The sequence below is a fragment of the Pristiophorus japonicus genome, chromosome 30 (assembly GCF_044704955.1).
Source record: "Pristiophorus japonicus isolate sPriJap1 chromosome 30, sPriJap1.hap1, whole genome shotgun sequence".
NCBI classification, from domain to species: domain Eukaryota; kingdom Metazoa; phylum Chordata; class Chondrichthyes; family Pristiophoridae; genus Pristiophorus; species Pristiophorus japonicus.
Window position 1 is genome coordinate 3,893,836 of NC_092006.1, and position 21,665 is coordinate 3,915,500.

Sequence of the window (21,665 nt, forward strand, 5' to 3'; positions counted from 1 at the left end):
AGCCCGCTCCCCGCACGGTGAATCACTTTGACGCGCAGTGACGGTTATTTAGACAAATCCAGGAGCCATTTGGGTTTGGGGGCAGCAAGATCCCATAAACAGCCGTGAGATGCCCATCCCTAATGGCCCCTTGAGAAAGTGGTGGTGATCTGCCTTCTTGAACCGCTGCAGTCCGTGTGGTGAAGGTGCTTCCACAGCATTGTTGTAGCGGTTTGGTACAACCGAGGGGCCGTTAAGAGCCAACAACATTACCGTGGGTCTGGAGTCACATATCGGCCAGACCGGGTAAGGGCGGCAGATTTCCTTCCCTGAAGTGCATCAGCGAGCCCGATGGGGTTGTACGACAATCCACTGGTTTCATGGTCACCATTCACTGAGACTAGCTTTTTAGTCTAGATTTATTTAATTAACTGAATGAAATTCCCCAGCTGCCGTGGCGGGATTTGAACTCGCGTCTCCAGATCTTTAGCCCAGGGTCTGGGTTACTGGCCCAGTAACAGGGCCACTATGCTACAGTACATCCCACCCCAGCCCCGAGACACCAGAGGGAGCTCGCATGCAAAGGTTTCAGATACAGGCTCCGTTGCAGTCCTGGATGCAGTGTCAGCTGTGGCTCAGTGGGCAGCACTCTCGCTTGAGTCAGAAGGTTGTGGGTTCAAGTCCCACTCCGGGTGCTGAGGGAGCGCCGCACTGGCGGAGGGGCGGTGCTGAGGGAGCGCCGCACTGGCGGAGGGGCGGTGCTGAGGGAGCGCCGCACTGGCGGAGGGGCGGTGCTGAGGGAGCGCCGCACTGGCGGAGGGGCGGTGCTGAGGGAGCGCCGCACTGGCGGAGGGGCGGTGCTGAGGGAGCGCCGCACTGGCGGAGGGGCGGTGCTGAGGGAGCGCCGCACTGGCGGAGGGGCGGTGCTGAGGGAGCGCCGCACTGGCAGAGGGGCCGTCATTCGGATGAGACATTAAACCGAGGCCCCGTCAGCCCTCTCAAGTGGACATAAAAGATCCCATGGCATTATTTCAAAGAAGAGCAGGGGGGAGTTCTCCCGGTGTCCTGCGGCCAATATTTATCCCTCAATCACTAAAAACAGATGATCCGGGTCATTATCACATTGCTGTGTATGGGAGCTTGCTGTGCGCAAATTGAGCTGCCGCGTTTCCCACATTACAACAGTGACCGCACTCCAAAAGTACTTCATTGGCTGTAAAGCGCTTCGAGACCTCTGGTGGTGGTGAAAGGTGCTATATAAATGCAAGTCTCGCTGGTTGTTGGGCCTTGTGGCCCGAGCAGTGAACGCCCGGGCCGGGGAATGCGGAGATTTGAAAGTCTGAAGCCGGGGCGGGGAAGGATTGAGTCACCAGCTGCTTTCACTGTGGCAGCATCTGCTGCTTCGGGCACTCAGTAAGATCAGTCTCCCAGCTGTCGCCAGGGCGATGGCCGCAGCAGGGCTGTCGATTCAATGACCAGCTTCAGCAGGCGAGTGTCACCACACAACAGCAGAGAGTGACTCGACTCCCCCCTGACTGAGGTCACTCCCCTCCCTCCCCCGACTGAGGTCACTCCCCCCTCCCTGTCACTCCCCTCCCTCCCCCGACTGAGGTCACTCCCCCCTCCCTGTCACTCCCCCCTCCTGTCACTCCCCTCCCTCCCCCGACTGAGGTCACTCCCCCCTCCCTGTCACTCCCCTCCCTCCCTCGACTGAGGTCACTCCCCCCTCCCCCGACTGAGGTCACTCCCCCCTCCCTGTCACTCCCCTCCCTCCCCCGACTGAGGTCACTCCCCCCCTCCCCCGACTGAGGTCACTCCCCCCCCCCCCGACTGAGGTCACTCCCCCCTCCCTGTCACTCCCCTCCCCCCCGACTGAGGTCACTCCCCCCCTCCCCCGACTGAGGTCACTCCCCTCCCTCCCCCGACTGAGGTCACTCCCCCCTCCCTGTCACTCCCCTCCCTCCCCCGACTGAGGTCACTCCCCCCTCCCTGTCACTCCCCTTCCCCCTGACTGAGGTCACTCCCCCCCTCCCCCGACTGAGGTCACTCCCCTCCCTCCCACCGACTGAGGTCACTGCCCCCCCCCCCTCCCCGACTGAGGTCACTGCCCCCCCCCCCCCTCCCCGACTGAGGTCACTCCCCTCCCTCCCACCGACTGAGGTCACTGCCCCCCTCCCCCCGACTGAGGTCACTCCCCCCCTCCCCCCGACTGAGGTCACTCCCCCCCTCCCCCCGACTGAGGTCACTCCCCCCCTCCCCCCGACTGAGGTCACTCCCCTCCCTCCCTCCCCCGACTGAGGCCCACTCCCCTCCCTCCCCCGACTGAGGTCACTCCCCTCCCTCCCTCCCCCGACTGAGGTCACTCCCCTCCCTCCCTCCCCCGACTGAGGTCACTCCCCTCCCTCCCCCGACTGAGGCCCACTCCCCTCCCTCGACTGAGGCCCACTCCCCTCCCTCCCCCGACTGAGGTCACTCCCCTCCCTCCCCCGACTGAGGTCACTCCCCTCCCTCCCTCCCCCGACTGAGGTCACTGCCCTCCCTCCCCCGACTGAGGTCACTCCCCTCCCTCCCCCGACTGAGGTCACTCCCCTCCCTCCCTCCCCCGACTGAGGTCACTCCCCTCCCTCCCCCGACTGAGGTCACTCCCCTCCCTCCCTCCCCCGACTGAGGTCACTCCCCTCCCTCCCTCGACTGAGGCCCACTCCCCCCCTCCCCCCGACTGAGGTCACTCCCCTCCCTCCCCCGACTGAGGTCACTCCCCCTCTCCCCCCGACTGAGGTCACTCCCCTCCTCCCTCCGACTGAGGTCACTGCCCTCCCTCCCCCGACTGAGGTCACTCCCCCTCTCCCCCCGACTGAGGTCACTCCCCTCCTCCCTCCGACTGAGGTCACTCCCCTCCCTCCCCCGACTGAGGTCACTCCCCTCCCTCCCCCGACTGAGGTCACTCCCCTCCCTCCCCCGACTGAGGTCACTCCCCTCCCTCCCCCGACTGAGGTCACTGCCCTCCCTCCCCCGACTGAGATCACTCCCCTCCCTCCGACTGAGGTCACTCCCCTCCCTCCCCCGACTGAGGTCACTCCCCTCCCTCCCCCGACTGAGGTCACTCCCCTCCCTCCCCCGACTGAGGTCACTGCCCTCCCTCCCCCGACTGAGATCACTCCCCTCCCTCCGACTGAGGTCACTCCCCTCCCTCCCCCGACTGAGGTCACTCCCCTCCCTCCCCCGACTGAGGTCACTCCCCTCCCTCCCCCGACTGAGGTCACTCCCCTCCCTCCCCCGACTGAGGTCACTCCCCTCCCTCCCCCGACTGAGGTCACTCCCCTCCCTCCCCCGACTGAGGTCACTCCCCTCCCTCCCCCGACTGAGGTCACTCCCCTCCCTCCCCCGACTGAGGCCCACTCCCCTCCCTCCCCCGACTGAGGTCACTCCCCTCCCTCCCCCGACTGAGGTCACTCCCCTCCCTCCCCCGACTGAGGTCACTCCCCCCCTCCCTCCGACTGAGGTCACTCCCCCCCTCCCCCGACTGAGGTCACTGCCCCCCCCCCCCCGACTGAGGTCACTCCCCTTCCCCCCGACTGAGGTCACTGCCCCCCCCCCACCTCCCCGACTGAGGTCACTCCCCTCCCTCCCCCCGACTGAGGTCACTCCCCTCCCTCCCCCGACTGAGGTCACTCCCCTCCCTCCCTCCCCCGACTGAGGTCACTCCCCTCCCTCCCCCGACTGAGGTCACTCCCCTCCCTCCCCCGACTGAGGTCACTCCCCTCCCTCCCCCGACTGAGGCCCACTCCCCCCCTCCCCTCCCCCGACTGAGGCCCACTCCCCCCCTCCCCTCCCCCGACTGAGGCCCACACTCCCTCTCCCTCCCCGACTGAGGTCACTCTCCCCCCCCCCCCCACCCCCAAAGGCAGTCTCCACTGTGGCTCAGTGGGCAGCACTCTTGCCTCGGAGTCAGAAGGTTGTGGGTTCGAGTCCCACTCCAGACGAGGCTGAGGGGAGACCTTATTGAGGTGTATAAAATTATGAGGGGTTTGAATCATCATCATCATAGGCAGCCCCTCGAAGCGAGGATGACTTGCTTCCACGCCGAAAAGGGATGAGTTCACAGGCGTTTCAATGAAGGACCCAATATTCCGGATCCCGAACTACATCCTGAAGGGTGGAAGATGCCTGTGGGTGGATTTGTTTAACGTGGGGTGACCGTTGCACACCAGCCACCACACGGGGCTTGACAGAGCGAGGTCTTGGTCCAGTGGCAAGGGTTAACCAGGACGACTGGAGACCAGCTCTGCTGCACGGACCCAGTGCGGACACATATCGCACAGTGTGGACTGGGCCCGTGCTGCCCCTGGGCCCTCGGCTCTTCTGTGTCCCCGAACTCGCGCCTCTCCTGGCCCCCCGATCACGTCCCTCTACGAACTCTTGCCACTCCTTCCCCCCCGACCTCGCTCCTCCAGCTGTATCTGCCTGCACTGCAGTCAGCCGTCGCCCTCCTGCAGCAGCACGCGCTGCTCCCTGCCGTGGTACGCCGCCGTACGCTGCTCCTGCAAATGGCCCCGGCCTGCTGACGGTCTTGCTGGCCGAGACCGCACCGATTTCTGGGCTGGGCCGCCATATGCTGCTCCCTAAATAGAGCGGATAGGACAGGCCTGTTTCCTTTAGCAGAAGGGTCAACAACCAGGGGGCTTGGATTGAAAGTAATTGGGGGGAGGTTTAGAGGGGATTTGAGGGGGAAATGTCTTCACCCAGAGGGTGGCGGGGGTCTGGGGCGGAACTCACTGCCTGAAACCCTCACCACATTTAAAAAGTACCTGGATGTGCACTTGAAGTGCCGTAACCTACAGGGCTACGGACCGAGAGCGGGAAAATGGGATTATGCTGGGTGGCTCTTTGTCGGCCGGTGTGGACACGATGGGCCGAAATGGCCTCCTTCCGTGCTGTAAATTTCTCTGATTCTATGAAGGGGGTTTAAAAACCTTCGAGGTTGGACAGACTGGATGCGGGGAGGATGTTTCCCCCGGGGCTGGGAAGTCTAGAACAAGGGGTCACAGTCTCAGGATACGGGGTAGGAAATTTAGGACCGAGATGATGAGAAATGTTCTCAGGAGGGTGGTGAACCTGTGGAATTCTCTACCACAGAGGGCTGTGGAGGCCAAGTCACTGAATATATTTAAGAGGGAGATAGATAGATTTCTAGACACAAAAGGCATCAAGGGGTATGGGGAGATAGCGAGAATATGGTGTTGAGATAGAGGATCAGCCATGATCATATTGAATGGTGCAGGCTCGAGGGGCCGAATGGCCTACTACTGCTCCTAGTTTCTATGATCATTTAAGCTGCAGGGATGGGCGCACTGACAGAATAGGTCGGTTAGATTCAGAGAGCCGCAGTTACTAACTGACCGGCTGGGCGTACTGCAACATGAAATAATCCTCAGTGAAGCTTCCTTTGCAAGAGGCAGGAAATCAGCAGGGAGGGAAATTAAACATCACATAAAATCGACTTGAACTGAAAGCTGCTCTTACTCCCAGCCTGTCGAGCTGTTGGAGAAACTGATTCTTGACGATAGGGTCCTCTTTGTGCACAGTCAGGTTCCCCTCCCTAGACAAAACGAAAGGGGAAAAGATAAAACATCGATTTAAATCCAATCCCCTCCCCACTCTCTCCTACATGCACCAACTTGTGGTGCCCATAGGGTGGTTGGAGTCTGGAACTCACTGCCTGAAAGGGTGGTAGAGGCAGAAACCCTCACATCCAAGTGACCTTTGAGGATGAGGGGGAACCAGTGGATGTATTTGGATTTCCAGAAGGCATTTGACAAGGTGCCACATAAAAGGTTACTGCACGAGATAAAAGCTCACGGGATTGGGGGCAATATATTAGCATGGATAGAGGATTGGCTAACTAACAGAACAGAGAGTCGGGATAAATGGTTCATTCTCGGGTTGGCAATCAGTAACTAGTGGGGTACCGCAGGGATCAGTGCTGGGACCCCAACTATTTACAATCTATATTAACGACTTGGAAGAAGGGACTGAGTGTAACGTAGCCAAGTTGGCTGACGATAGAAAGATGGGAGGAAAAGCAATGTGTGAGAAGGACACAAAAAATCTGCAAAGGGACATAGACAGACTAAGTGAGTGGGCAAAAATTTGGCAGATGGAGTATAATGTTGGAAAGTGTGAGGTCATGCACTTTGGCAGAAAAAAAATCAAAGAGCAAGTTATTATTTAAATGGAGAAAGATTGCAAAGTGCTGCAGTACAGCGGGACCTGGGGGTCACTTGTGCATGAAACACAAAAGGATAGTATGCAGGTACAGCAAGTGATCAGGAAGGCCAATGGAATCTTGGCCTTTATTGCAAAGGGGATGGAGTATAAAAGCAGGGAAGTCTTCCTACAGTTATACAGGGTATTGGTGAGGCCACACCTGGAATACTGCGTGCAGTTTTGGTTTCCATATTTACAAAAGGATATACTTGCTTTGGAGGCAGTTCAGAGAAGGTTCACTCGGTTGATTCCGGAGATGAGGGGGTTGACTTATGAGGAAAGGTTGAGAAGGTTGAGCCTCTACTCATTGGAATTCAGAAGAATGAGAGGTGATCTTATCAAAACGTATAAGATTATGAGGGGGCTTGACAAGGTGGATGCAGAGAGGATATTTCCACTGATGGGGGAGACTAGAACTAGGGGGCATGATCTTAGAATAAGGGGCCGCCCATTTAAAACTGAGATGAGGAGGAATTTCTTCTCTCTAAGGGTTGTAAATCTGTGGAGTTCGCTGCCTCATAAGAGCTGTGGAAGCTGGGACATTGAATAAATTTAAGACAGAGATATAGACAGTTTCTTAAACGATAAGGGGGTTACGGGGTTATGGGGAGCAGGTAGGGAAGTGGAGTTGAGTCCATGATCGGATCAGCCATGATCGTAGTAAATGGCGGAGCAGATCTCGAGGGACTACACGAGAGGCAGCTAAATAACTGCATCTCGTGTAGCTGTACCCGGGCATGAAGGAAGCCTTCAAGCAAGGGAGGGAGAAGGGAGCAGTAAACCACAAATGCGAGGCGAGGATTGGATTCCCTGTACAGGACAATGAGCGGAAGGTTCATCCTTACCATGTTAGTGCAGGTTCTGTCTGAACAGTGCCGTACAGTGCTCCCTCCTGCTTCAGGCTGCTTAAACTCCCTGAAAAACACACACACACAGTAACCAACCCATTACTACAGGCTGCAGCCAGCTCCCACTGCCCGTGAATAATGCACAACTCGCACCAACCAAAGAGTCTTTTCTCCTGCCGTTAGGTACAGGGGTAGGCCCATTCAGCCCCTCGAGCCTGTTACACAGGAACAGGAGGAGGCCCATTCAGCCCCTCGAGCCTGTTACACAGGAACAGGAGAAAGCCCATTCAGCCCCTCGAGCCTGTTACACAGGAACAGGAGGAGGTCCATTCAGCCCCTCGAGCCTGTTACACAGGAACAGGAGGAGGCCTATTCAGCCCCTCGAGCCTTACACAGGAACAGGAGGAGGCCCATTTAGCCCCTCGAGCCTGTTACACAGGAACAGGAGGAGGCCCATTCAGCCCCTCGAGCCTGTTACACAGGAACAGGAGGAGGCCCATTCAGCCCCCTCGAGTCTGTTACACAGGAACAGGAGGAGGCCCATTCAGCCCTTCGAGCCTGTTACACAGGAACAGGAGGAGGCCCATTCAACCCCCTTGAGCTTGTTACACAGGAACAGGAGGAGGCCCATTCAGCCCCTCGAGCCTGTTACCCAGGAACAGGAGGAGGCCCATTCAACCCCCTCGAGCCTGTTACCCAGGAACAGGAGGAGGCCCATTCAGCCCCTCAAGCCTGTTACACAGGAACAGGAGGAGGCCCATTCAGCCCCTCGAGCCTGTTACACAGGAACAGGAGGAGGCCCCTTCAGCCCCTCGAGCCTGTTACACAGGAAGGGGAGGAGGCCCGTTTAGCCCCTCGAGCCTGTTACACAGGAACAGGAGGAGGCCCATTCAGCCCCTCGAGCCTGTTACACAGGAACAGGAGGCCCATTCAACCCCTCGAGCCTGTTACACAGGAACAGGAGGCCCATTCAACCCCTCGAGCCTGAACCCCTCGAGCCTGCTCCACCATTCTATGAGATCCTGGCTGATCTGCGACCTAACTTCATCCACCCGCCTTTGGCCCATATATCCCTTAATTCCTTAACAGAAAGCTATCACTCTGAGATTGAATTAACAACTGATCTCGCATCAAATTGCCGTGTGTGTGCAGAAGGGTTTCCTAATTTGAAAGGTCTGGCTCTAATTGTTAGACTCTGTCCCCAGTCCGAGAATCCCCAGCCAGCAGGAAATAGCTCCCCTGGACCGACCCCATCAGTTCCCCTTAATACATTGCTGGTAAAGAGGTCTTTTGATCGTCTTGGGCACCCGGAATCTCACTGCCACTACAGACAGCAGAGACTCCCAATGGGGCTCAGAGGGCTAGATTACATAAACTGGGCCCGTATTTCGTGGAATATATCACAGTGAGGATTTGGAAAGCAATTGATAGGGTCCTCAGAAAGAACTCATAAACAAGGCCAGTAGCCCATCCGCGCACACACTCAACATCGAGTTCAACAATTCCAGATCATAATCTCTGTCCCCATTCTGCTATTCCAATTTATACCTTCTCCAGACTCATTTATTACACAAGAACATAAGAAATAGGTGCAGGAGTCGGCCATTTAGCCCCTCGAGCCTGCTCCGCCATTCAATAAGATCACGGCTGATCTGATCCTGGCCTCAATTCCACTTCCCTGCCTGCTCCCCATAACCCTTCACTCCCTTATCGTTCAAGAATCTGTCTATCTCCACCTTAAATATATTCAATGACCCAGCCTCCACAGCTCTCTGGGGCAGAGAATTCCAAAGGTTCACCATCCTCAGAGAAGAAATTCCTCCTCATCACCGTCTTAAGTGGGCGACCCTATATTCTGAGACTATGCCCCCAGTTCTAGATTCCCCCACGAGAGGAAACATCCTCTCTGCATCTACCCTGTCCAGCCCCCTCACGAGTCTTACACGTTTCAATAAGGTCACCTCTCATTCTTCTAAACTGCAATGAGTAGAGGCCCAACTTGCTCAACCATTCTTCATAAGACAACCCCCTCACCTCAGGAATCAAGCTCGTGAACCTTCTCTGAACTGCCTCCAATGCAAGTATATCCCGCCTTAAATAAGGAGACCAAAACTGTACGCAGTACTCCAGGTGTGGTCTCACCAATACCCTGCACAGTTGTAGCAGGACTTCTCTGCTTTTATACTCCATCCCCTTTTGCAATAAAGACCAACATTCCATTTGCCTTCCTGATCACTTGCTATACCTGCATACTAACTTTTTGTGTTTCATGCACAAGGACCCCCAGGTCTCTCTGTACCGCAGCATTTTATAATCTCTCTCCATTTAAATTATAATTTGTTTTTTTATTCTTCCTACCAAAGTGGATAATCTCATATTTTCCCACATTATACTCCATCTGCCAATTTTTTGCCCACTCACTTAGCCTGTCTATATCCCTTTGTAGATTCTTTGTGTCCTCCTCACAACTTGCTTTCCCACCCATCTTTGCATCATCAGCAAACTTGGTTACATTACACTCAGTCCCTTCACCCAAGTCATTTATATAGATTGTAAATAGTTGAGGCCCCAGCACTGATCCCTGTGGCACCCCACTGGTCACTTTACTTGTCCCATTACCATCCTCTTTTGCCTCGCACCATCATCCCTTCAGTCATTTAATCTCTCCTGCCTTCCCCTTTGTTCCTTCCTCCCCTCCCACTTTTCCCTTCCTCTGCACCTGCTTAAAACCTGGAAACAGTTAGAGAGATGTCACAGTCTCAGATGAAGGGTCACCACTTAAGGAAGTGGCCCGAGAAATAGTGGATGCATTGGTGATCATTTTCCAACATTCTACAGACTCTGGATCAGTTCCTATGGACTGGAGGGTAGCTAATGTAACACCACTTTTTTAAAAAAAGGAGGGGGAGAGAGAAAACTGGGAATTATAGACCGGTTAGCCTGACATCAGTGGTGGGGAAAATGTTGCAATCAATTATTAAGGATGAAATAGCAGCGCATTTAGAAAGCAGTGACAGGATCGGTCCAAGTCAGCATGGATTTATGAAAGGGAAATCATGCTTGACAAATCTGGAATTTTTTGAGGATGTAACTAGTAGAGTGGACAAGGGAGAACCAATGGATGTGGTGTAGTTGGACTTTCAAAAGGCTTTTGACAAGGTCCCACACAAGAGTTTCGTGCGTAAAATTAAAGCACATGGGGTTAATGTATTTACGTGGATAGAAAACTGGTTGGCAGACAGGAAGCAAAGAGTAGGAATAAACGGGTCCTTTTCAGAATGGCAGGCAGTGACTAGTGGGATACCGCAAGGTTCAGTGCTGGGACCCCAGCTATTTACAATATACATTAATGATTTAGATGAAGGAATTGAATGTATTATCTCCAAGTTTGCAGATGAGTACAGGGGCAGGGAGGTGTTGCTACAGTTGTACAGGGCCTTGGTGAGGCCACACCTGGAGTATTGTGTACAGTTTTGGTGTCCTAACCTGAGGAAGGACATTCTTGCTATTGAGGGAGTGCAGCGAAGGTTCACCAGACTGATTCCCGGGATGGCGGAACTGACCTATCAAGAAAGACTGGATCAACTGGGCTTGTATTCACTGGAGTTCAGAAGAATGAGAGGGGACCTCATAGAAACGTTTAAAATTCTGATGGGTTTAGACAGGTTAGATGCAGGAAGAATGTTCCCAATGTTGGGGAAGTCCAGAACCAGGGGACACAGTCTAAGGATAAGGGGTAAGCCATTTAGGACCGAGATGAGGAGAAACTTCTTCACCCAGAGACTGGTGAACCAGTGGAATTCTCTACCACAGGAAGTTGTTGAGGCCAATTCACTAAATATATTCAAAAAGGAGTTCGATGTAGTCCTTACGACTAGGGGGATCAAGGGGTATGGCGAGAAAGCAGGAATGGGGTACTGAAGTTGCATGTTCAGCCATGAACTCATTGAATGGCAGTGCAGGCTAGAAGGGCCGATTGGCCTACTCCTGCACCTATTTTCTATGTTTCTATGACACTAAGCTGGGTGGCAGTGTGAGCTGTGAGGAGGACGCTAAGAGGCTGCAGGGTGATTTAGACAGGTTAGCTGAGTGGGCAAATGCATGGCAGATGCAGTATAATGTAGATAAATGCGAGGTTATCCACTTTGGTGGCAAAAACACGAAGGCAGATTACCTGAATGGTGACAGATTAGGAAAAGGAGGTGTGCAATGAGTCATGGTACATCAGTCATTGAAAGTTGGCCTGCAGGTATAGTAGGCGGTGAAGGCAGCAAATGGCATGTTGGCCTTCTTAGCGAGAGGATTTGAGTATAGGAGCAGGGAGGTCTTACTGTAGTTGTTCAGGGCCTTGGTGAGGCCACACCTGGAATATTTTGGCTGATCATGCAACTTCAGTACCCCGTTCCTGCTTTCTCTCCATACCCCTTGATCCCTTTAGCCGTAAGGGCCACATCTAACTCCCTTTTGAATATATCTAACGAACTGGCCTTTCTGCGGTAGAGAATTCCACAGGTTCACAATTCTCTGAGTGAAGAAGTTTCTCCTCATCTCAGTCCTAAATGGCTTACCCCTTATCCTTAGACTGTGACCTCTGGTTCTGGACTTCCCCAACATCGGGAACATTCTTCCTGCATCTAACCTGTCCAATCCAGTCAGAATTTTAAATCCCCTCTTATTTTAAATCCCCTCTCATTCTTCTAAATTCCAGTGAATATAAGCCTAGTCGATCCAATCATTCTTAATATGTCAGTCCTGCCATCCCGGGAATCAGTTTGGTGAACCTTCGCTGCACTCCCTCAATAGCAAGAACGTCCTTCCTCAGATTAGGAGACCAAAACTGAACACAATATTCCAGGTGTGGTCACACCAAGGCCCTGTACAACTGCAGTAAGACCTCCCTGCTCCTATACTCAAATCCCCTCGCTATGAAGGCCAACATACCATTTGCCTTCTTCACCGCCTGCTGTACCTGCATGCCAACTTTTAATGACTGATGTACCATGACACCCAGATCTCGTTGCACCTCCCCTTTTCCTAATCTGCTGCCATTCAGATAATATTCTGCCTTCGTGTTTTTGCCACCAAAGTGGATAACCTCACATTTATCCACATTATACTGCATCTGCCATGCGTTTGCCCACTCACCTAACCTGCCCAAGTCACCCTGCAGCCTCTTAGCGTCCCCCTCACAGCTCACACCGCCACCCAGCTTAGTGTCATCTACAAACTTGGAGATATTACACTCAATTCCTTCATCTAAATCATTAATGTATATTGTAAAGAGCTGGGGTCCCAGCACTGAGCCCTGCAGCACCCCACTAGTCACTGCCTGCCATTCTGAAAAGGACCCATTTATCCCGACTCTCTGCTTCCTGTCTGCCAACCAGTTCTCTATCCACGTCAGTACATTACCCCAATACCGTGTGCTTTAATTTTGCACACCAATCTCTTGTGCGCGACCTTGTCAAAAGCCTTTTGAAAGTCCAAATACACCACATCCACTGGTTCTCCCTTGTCCACTCTACTAGTTACATCCTCAAAAAATTTCAGAAGATTTGTCAAGCATGATTTCTCTTTCATAAATCCATGCCGACTTTCCAAATGCGCTGCTATTTCATCTTTAATAATTGATTCCAACATTTTCCCCACTACCGCTGTCAGGCTAACCGGTCTATAATTACCCGTTTTCTCTCTCACTCCTTTCTTAAAAAGTGGTGTTACATTAGCTACCCTCCAGTCCATAGGAACTGATCCAGAGTCGATAGACTGTTGGAAAATGACCACCAATGCATCCACTATTTCTCGGGCTACTTCCTTAAGTACTCTGGGATGCAGACTAACAGGCCCTGGGAATTTATCGGCCTTCAATCCCATCAATTTCCCTAACGCAGTTTCCTGACTAATAAGGATTTCCTTCAGTTCCTCCTCCTCACTCGACCCTCGGTCCCCCAGTATTTCCAGAAGGTTATTTGTGTCTTCCTTAGTGTAGACAGACCCGAAGTATTTGTTCAATTGGTCTGGCATTTCTTTGTTCCCCATTATAAATTCACCTGAATCCGACTGCAAGGGACCTACGTTTATCTTCACTAATCTTTTTCTCTTCACATATCTATAGAAGCTTTTGCAGTCAGTTTTTATGTTCTCAGCAAGCTTCCTCTCATACTCTATTTTCCCCCTCCTAATTAAACCCTTTGTCCTCCTCTGCTGTATTATAAAATTCTCCCAGTTCTCAGGTTTGCTGCTTTTTACTGGCCAATTTATATACCTCTTCCTTGGATTTAACACTATCCTTAATTTCCCTTGTTAGCCATGGTTGAGCCACCTTCGTTTTATTTTTACTGCAGTCAGGGCTGTACAATTGTTGAAGTTCATCCATGTGATCTTTAAATGTTTACCATTGCCTATCCACCGTCAACCTTTTAAGTATCATTCGCCAGTCTATTCTAGCCAATTCACGTCTCATACCGTCGAAGTTACCTTTCCTTAAGTACAGGATCCTGGTCTCTGAATTAACTGTGTCACTCTCCATCTTAATAAAGAATTCTACCATATTATGGTCACTCTTCCCCAAGGGGCCTCACACAACAAGATTGCTAATTAGTCCCTTCTCATTACACATCATGCAGTCTAGGATGGCCAGCCCTCTAGTTGGTTCCTCAAGAAATTGATGTGTAAAACCATCCCTAATACACTCCAAGAAATCCTCCACCACATTACTACCAGTTTGGTTAGCCCAATCAATGTGTAGATTAAAGTCGCCTATGATAACTGCTGTACCTTTATTGCATGCATCCCTAATTTCTTGTTTGATGCTGTCCCCAACCTCACTACTACTGTTTGGTGGTCTGTACACAACTCCCACTAGCGTTTTCTGTCGTTTGGTATTCTGTAGCTCCACCCATACCGATTCCACATCATCCAAGCTAATGTCCTTCCTTACTATTGCGTTAATTTCCTCTTTAACCAGCAACGCCACCCCATCTCCTTATCCTTTCTGTCTATCCTTCCTGAATGTTGAATACCCCTAGACTTTGAGTTCCCAGCCTTGGTCACCCTGGAGCCATGTCTCCATGATACCAATTATATCATATCCTTTAAAATTTTGCTGTAATGTGGCCCTTTTTGCTTTCAGTTTCTCTGCCCTCCACTTTTACTTTTCTTCTTTGTATCTTTTGCTTCTGCCCCCATTCTACTTCCCTGCATAGGTTCCCATCCCCCTGCCATATTAGTTTAACCCCTCCCCAACAGCATGAGCAAACACTCCCCCTAGGACATTGGTTCCAGTCCTGCCCAGGTGCAGACTGTCCAGTTTGTACTGGTCCCACATCCCCCAGAACCGGTTCCAATGTCCCAGGAATTTAGATCCCTCCCTTCTGCACCACTCCTCAAGCCACGTATTCATCTGAGTTATCCTGCGATTCCTACTCTGGCTAGCACGTGGCACTGATAGCAATCCTGAGATTACTACCTTTGAGGTCCTACTTTTTAAATTTAGCTCCTAGCTTCCTAAATTCATCTTGTAGGACCTCATCATGTTTTTTACCTATATCGTTGGTACCGATATGCACCACGACAACTGGCTGTTCACCCTCCCCCTTCAAAATGTCCTGCAGCCGCTCCGAGACATCCTTGACCCTTGCACCAGGGAGGCAACATACCATCCTGGAGTCTCGATTGTGGCCGCAGAAACGCCTTACAATAGAATCCCCTACCACTATAGCTCTCCCACTCGACTCGAGGGACTGCCTATGATGATGATGTATGTGGAATGTGTGAGATTGCAGCCCCTATTCCATTATTTGAAGGGGCTGCTCTTCAAATTCTAGTGCACTTCAGCCCCACACTCCTGATCGTTGGGCACCCTGTGCGGAGGGGAGCGGGCAGTCGGAAGGCCTCCTCGTAGGACTGCTCCTGGGCTCGGCCAAGGGGGCCATCAGCCGGTCCAGGCAGCGGGCGGCCGAGAGGGTCATTCAGCCCGACTGCCTGCCTCTCTTCCGCGGGTACATCCGAGCCAGGGTGTCCCTGGAGTTGGAGCACACGGTGTCCACCGGTACGCTCGTGGCCTTCCGCAAGAGGTGGGTGCCGGAGGGACTGGAGTGTATCATCACCCCCGGCAACCAAATTTTAATTTGACTAGTTTTTCCAAAAGTATAATTTGATTATCTGTCGGTTTTAGCGCCTCTTTAACATGGGGGCACTTGATTTAAAGTTTACTTTAAAATAGTTGTAGAGCTGTTGAGTTGGGAGGGGCTTAGCCAGTCACGTGATGTTCACACGACTCAATAAAATCCCAGCCAGTTGGGTTCGGGGGATGGGGTTGGTGGTTCTGAGCCTGGTGGATGAACTGGTAATGTGTCGTGTGATTGTTAAACCTTTTGCTAATAAACCAACTAGTTCTTAATAGCAATGTGTTGCTGTGAATTCTTAAGCAGAGATACCCATCAAGCAAATACATTACAGGAGTCAAGCCTTTGATAGGAGGAGAGCTATAACTGACCAATGCCGTACCTTTGAGGTCCAGGAGGATGAGGCGGGGGGTGTAGGTGGAGTGGCCTTGCAGAGTCAGCCCCTCTCGGAAAAGAACGTTGTTGTTGATCTCGCAGGTCGGGTCGCTGGATTCCGCATCGGGTTCCGCATCGTAACACAGCGCAGCATCCTTGACAGAGGCAGAGACAAGGAAGCAGAGCAGTTTATTTTCACCGCCGTTATTTGTTGTACGCTCAGACTCGATGCCGGAGTCAGCAATTCCTAATTGACTTCAATTGTTCAATAAAACTCCACGTATCGTGGCCCTGGTGACTGCACGCAAGAACTGGGAGCAGGAGTCAGCCATTCGGGCCCCTCGAGCCTGCTCCGCCATTCGATGAGATCACGGCTGATCATCATCCTCAACTCCACTTTCCCGCCCGATCCCTCGATTCCCTTAAAATCTAAAAAAAAGATCTCAGCCATGAATACACTCAACGACTGAGCCTCCACAGCCCTCTGGGGCAGAGAATCCCAAAGATTCACCACCCTCTGAGTGAAGAAATTCCTCCTCAGCTCAGTCCTAAATGGCCGACCCCTTATCCTGAGACTGTGAGACCCCTGGTTCTAGACTCCCCAGCCCGGGGGAAAACATCCGCCCCGCATTGACCCTGCCAAGTCCTCTAAGAATGTTGTATGTTTCAATGAGATCACCTCTCATTCTTCTAAACTCCAGAGAATATCGGCGTAGTCTACTCAATCTCTCCTCATAGGACAATCCCCCCATCCCAGGAATCAGTCTGGTGAACCTTCGCTGCACTCCCTCTATGGCAAGTATATCCTTCCTTAGGTAAGGAGACCAAAACTGTACACAATACTCCAGGTGTGGTCTCACCAGGGTCTGATATAATCGCAGTAAGACGTCTTTACTCTTATACTCAAATCCTCTTGTAATAAAGGCCATTTGCTTTAATCACTTGCTGTACCTGCAGGTTAACTTTCAGTGATTGGTGTACAAGGACACCCAGGTCCCTCTGAACATCAACATTTCCCAATCTCTCACCGTTTTAAAAAATACTCTGAACATTCATTGTGCAATGAAGGATGGCTGCTGGGACAGTGGTTAAACACACCACCCAGGATGGTACTGACTGACATACACACACACACACACACCAGAATTGGCCCAGTTTATGCCATAAATTAATTAAAACAGTGACTACAATTCAAAAACTACTTCATTGGCTGTAAAGCACTTTGGGACATCCGGTGGTTGTAAAAGGTGCTATCGAAATGCAAGTCTTGCTTTTTCTCCTGATCTGTACTGTTAATGGATCCCGGTAAGGCCAGTAATCGATGAGCAGCAATTAGTAACCTCTCCCCTTGAAAAGGGAGGGGGGGAAAACATAGCCAGGGTTCTTATTCCCCATCACTATCCGCACTGCAGCCGGGCATCAGGCTAGTGTACATAAGAACTAGGAGCAGGAGTCGGCCACAAAGCCCCTCGAGCCTGATCCGCCATTTAATACGATCATGGCTGATCCGATCATGGACTCAGCCCCACTTCCCTGCCCGCCCCCTTATCGGTTAAGAAACTGTCTATTTCTGTCTTAAATATATTCAATGTCCCGGCTTCCACAGCTCTCTGAGGCAGTGAATTCCACAGATTTACAACCCTCAGAGAGAAGAAATTCCTCCTCATCTCAGTTTTAAATGGGCGGTCCCTTATTCTAAGATCGTGCCCCCTAGTTCTAGTCTCCCCCATCAGTGGGAACATCCTCTCTGCATCCACCTTGTCGAGCCCCCCTCATTATCTTATACATTTCGATAAGATCACCTCTCATTCTTCTGAATGAGTAGAGGCCCAACCTACTCAACCTTTCCTCATAAGTCAACCCCCTCATCACCAGAATCAAACTCGTGAACCTTCTCTGAACTGCCTCCAAAGCAAGTATATCCTTTCGTAAATATGGAAACCAAAACTGCACGCAGTGCTCCAGGTGTGGCCTCACCAATACCCTGTATAACTGGAGCAGGATTTCCCCTGCTTTTATACTCCATCCTCTTTGCAATAAAGGCCAAGATTCCATTGGCCTTCCTGATCACTTGCTGAGTACAGACTCAAGTCCTGGGCTGGGGCTCGAATAAAGAAAGACTTGCATTTCTTTCACCCCCCTCCTTTACAGCCAATCAAGTACTTTTGGAGCGTAGTCGCTGGTGTAGTGTGGGAAACGCAGCAGCTCAATTTGCGCACAGCAAGCTCCCACACACAGCAACGTGATGACGAACAGATATGACTTTTTTTTTTAAAGTTAGGTCGATTGAGGACACGGGGGATAATTCTCTCTGCTCTTCTCCGACATCGTGCCGTGGCATATTTCTTGTAATGTATTCGTTCGTGGGCTGCAGGCGACGCTGGCATGGCTTGGCTTTTACTGCCCACACCTCAGTGCCCTCGAGGAGGTGGGCGATGGCGAGCCACTGCAGTCCTCCTGCTGACGTTCTCCTCGCGGCTTTTGGAGCAGATCAGTCGACCACGCTGCCGTGGGATCTGGAGTCACGTATCATCCAGAACCCGTGGGGGGGGGGGGGGGGGGGGGGGGAGGGGGAGGGTGGCAGATTCTCCCCCCGCCCTGAAAAAAGGACATCAGTGAACCAGATTGTGAACCAACACTTTTGGTTTCCATATAAAGGGATATACTTGGCTTTGGGGACAGCTCAGAGAAGGTTCACTCGGTTGATTCTGGAGATGAGGGGGTTGACTTATGAGAAAAGGTTGAGGAGGTTGGGCCTCTACTCTTTGGAGTTCAGAAGAATGAGAGGTGATCCCTCAGTACTGCCCTTCCTCCCTCAAGTACTGCCCCTCCAACAGTGTAGCACTCCCTCAGTACCGCCCCTCCTCCCTCAGTACCGCCCCTCCTCCCTCAGTACCCCTCAGCACCGCCCCTCCTCCCTCAGCACCGCCCCTCCTCCCTCAGCACTGCCCCTCCGACAGTGCGGCGCTCCCTCAGTACCGCCCCTCCTCCCTCAGTACCCCTCAGCACCGCCCCTCCTCCCTCAGCACCGCCCCTCCTCCCTCAGCACTGCCCCTCCGACAGTGCGGCACTCCCTCAGTACCGCCCCTCCGACAGTGCGGCGCTCCCTCAGTACTGCCCCTCCGACAGCGCGGCGCTCCCTCAGTACTGCCCCTCCGACAGTGCGGCGCTCCCTCAGTACTGCCCCTCCGACAGTGCGGCGCTCCCTCAGTACTGCCCCTCCGACAGTGCGGCGCTCCCTCAGTACTGCCCCTCCGACAGTGCGGCACTCCCTCAGCACTGCCCCTTCTCCCTCAGCACCGCCCCTCCTCCCTCAGCACCGCCCCTCCTCCCTCAGCACCGCCCCTCCTCCCTCAGTACTCCCTCAGTACCGCCCCTCCTCCCTCAGCACTGCCCCTCCTCCCTCAGTACTCCCTCAGCACTGCCCCTCCTCCCTCAGCACTGCCCCTCCTCCCTCAGAACTCCCTCAGCACTGCCCCTCCTCCCTCAGTACTCTACTCCCTCAGCACCGCCCCTCCTCCCTCAGCACTGCCCCTCCTCCCTCAGTACTCCCTCAGCACTGCCCCTCCTCCCTCAGCACTCCCTCAGTACCGCCCCCTCCTCCCTCAGCACTGCCCCTCCTCCCTCAGTACTCCCTCAGCACCGCCCCACCTCCCTCAGCACTGCCCCTCCTCCCTCAGCACTCCCTCAGTACCGCCCCTCCTCCCTCAGCACTCCCTCAGTACCGCCCCTCCTCCCTCAGCACTGCCCCTCCTCCCTCAGTACTCCCTCAGCACCGCCCCTCCTCCCTCAGCACTCCCTCAGCACTGCCCCTCCTCCCTCAGCACTCCCTCAGCACTGCCCCTCCTCCCTCAGCACTCCCTCAGTACCGCCCCTCCTCCCTCAGCACTGCCCCTCCTCCCTCAGTACTCCCTCAGCACCGCCCCTCCTCCCTCAGCACTCCCTCAGTACCGCCCCTCCTTCCTCAGCACTGCCCCTCCTCCCTCAGTACTCCCTCAGCACTGCCCCTCCTCCCTCAGCACCGCCCCTCCGACAGTGCGGCGCTCCCTCAGCACTGCGGCCTAGCCGCCCTCTCCAGGGTAACGTAGCCTGGCCCCGGGCCCTGACCTGGCCGTTCCACCAGTGCGCCCCCACGAAGTTGCTGTAGTGGCCGAGCTGCAGGGTCAGCACCTCCCGACAGCCGCCCGCCGCCATCGCCGCCCTCAGCCCAACGGACACCCGCCGTCCCGCTCCCCGCCAAACCGGCCGCCCCTCACTCTCCCCGCCCCCCCGCTCCGCTCTCACCATTGGTCCCGCCGCACGTCGCTCAGCCGTACTCGCTCTCCCATTGGTCCGCTAGCCCGTCACTCAGCCCCACTCCTTCCATTGGCTTGTCCGCCCGTCGCTTCAGGATTGGACCGCCCTCGCTCTTCCATTGGTCGTGCCGCTCAGCAGCTCTCGCTCTCCCATTGGGCCCCCGCCCGTCGCTCAGGCGTCTTCGCTCTCCCACTGGGCCCGCCTCTGAGCTGCCCTCGCTCTCCCATTGGGCAGGCCGCCCGTCGCTCAGCTGTGCTCGCTCTCCCATTGGACCCGTCGCCCGTCGCTCAGCGCCATCGCCTTCCATTGGCTCGTTCGCCCCATCGCGCACCCGCCTCTTTAAATGGACCGTCCTCGCTCTCCCATTGCTCCGGCCGCACGTCGCTCACCCGTTATCGGTCTTCCAATGGCTCTGCAGCCCGTCGCTCAGCCCAGCTTCTTCTTCCATTGGCTCATCCGCTCCATCGCACACCCGCCTCTTTGAATCGATCGCACTCGCTCTCCCATTGGACCGCCCACACGTCGCCCAGCCCCACACTTTCTTCCATTGGCTCCGTCAGCCCGTCGCAAACCCGCCTCTTGGAATGGACCGCCCACGCTCTCCTATTGGTTCGCTCGCCCGTCGGTCAACCTCACTCCTTCTTCCATTGGCTCGTCCGCCTCATCGAACACCCGTCTCTTTGACTGGACCGCCTTCGCTCTCCTATTGGTTCGCTCGCCCGTCCGTCAGCCGCACTCCATCTTCCATTGGCTCCTGCGCCCGATTGCACACCCGCCTCTATGCCTCGCTCGCCCAATGACCGTGTTGCCCGTCACTCATCCCTCCGCCCCTCTTCCATTGGCTCGGCCGCCTGGCTCGAGCCTGCCCTCACTCCCTCCCCATTGGCTCCGGCCGCCCCCTCACTCACCCGGCTGCGCTCACGCCCTCTCCCATTGGCGCTCTAGGCCCGTCACTCTTCTGGCCGATGTCTCCCATTGGCTGTCCCGCCCGCCTCTCACGCGCTCTCGCCCCGCCCGCTGTAATCGCCCGCCCACCTATTTCCCCCATTGGCTCAGCCTCTCGTCACTCATCCGTCGCCCGCGCACCCGATTGGTCGAGCACTGTTGGCAACGTGTGGCTAGGTCCAGCCCCCCAGTGAAGCGGCCATTCAGCCCCTTGACCCTGGCCTAGCTCTTTGACAAAGCCTGCCCACGAGTCCCACCGCCCCCTGCTCATCGTCACACGCCTTGGGACACGTTACGATGTTATACACGATAAAAACTTGCATTTATATAGCGCCTTTCACCACCACCGGACGTCCCAAAGCGCTTTACAGCCAATGAACGACTGTTCGGAGAGGTCGCCATTGCATTGTGGGAAATGCGGCCTCAATTGGCGCACAGCAAGCTCCCACACACAGCGATGTGATATTGACCAAGGTCCATTTCAGTGACGTTGGTCGAGGGATAAATATTGGCCCCAGGACACCGGGGAGAACTCCCCCTGCTCTTCTTCCAATACTGGCCCCGGGATCTTTTACATCCACCCGAGAGGGCAGACGGGGCCTCGGTTTAACATCTCATCCGAAAGACGGCCCCTCCGACAGTGCGGCACTCCCTCAGTACCGCCCCTCCGACAGTGCGGTGCTCCCTCTGTACTGCCCCTCCGACAGTGCGGTGCTCCCTCTGTACTGCCCCTCCGAAAGTGCGGTGCTCCCTCTGTACTGCCCCTCCGACAGTGCGGTGCTCCCTCTGTACTGCCCCTCCGAAAGTGCGGTGCTCCCTCTGTACTGCC

General features: G+C 54.3%; 1 protein-coding gene across 1 annotated transcript; it reads right to left on the bottom strand.

Annotated features, from left to right (window-relative positions):
• Positions 1-4,454: 4,454 nt before the first annotated feature.
• msto1 (misato mitochondrial distribution and morphology regulator 1) lies at positions 4,455-19,841 on the bottom strand. Its single transcript, XM_070868460.1, has 5 exons — positions 19,703-19,841; positions 15,603-15,750; positions 7,092-7,161; positions 5,503-5,578; positions 4,455-4,601 (listed from the first exon to the last, which is right to left on the bottom strand). Exons 1-5 carry the CDS (start codon positions 19,787-19,789, stop codon positions 4,455-4,457), a joined length of 528 nt encoding a protein of 175 aa, XP_070724561.1. The 5' UTR covers positions 19,790-19,841.
• Positions 19,842-21,665: the final 1,824 nt, after the last annotated feature.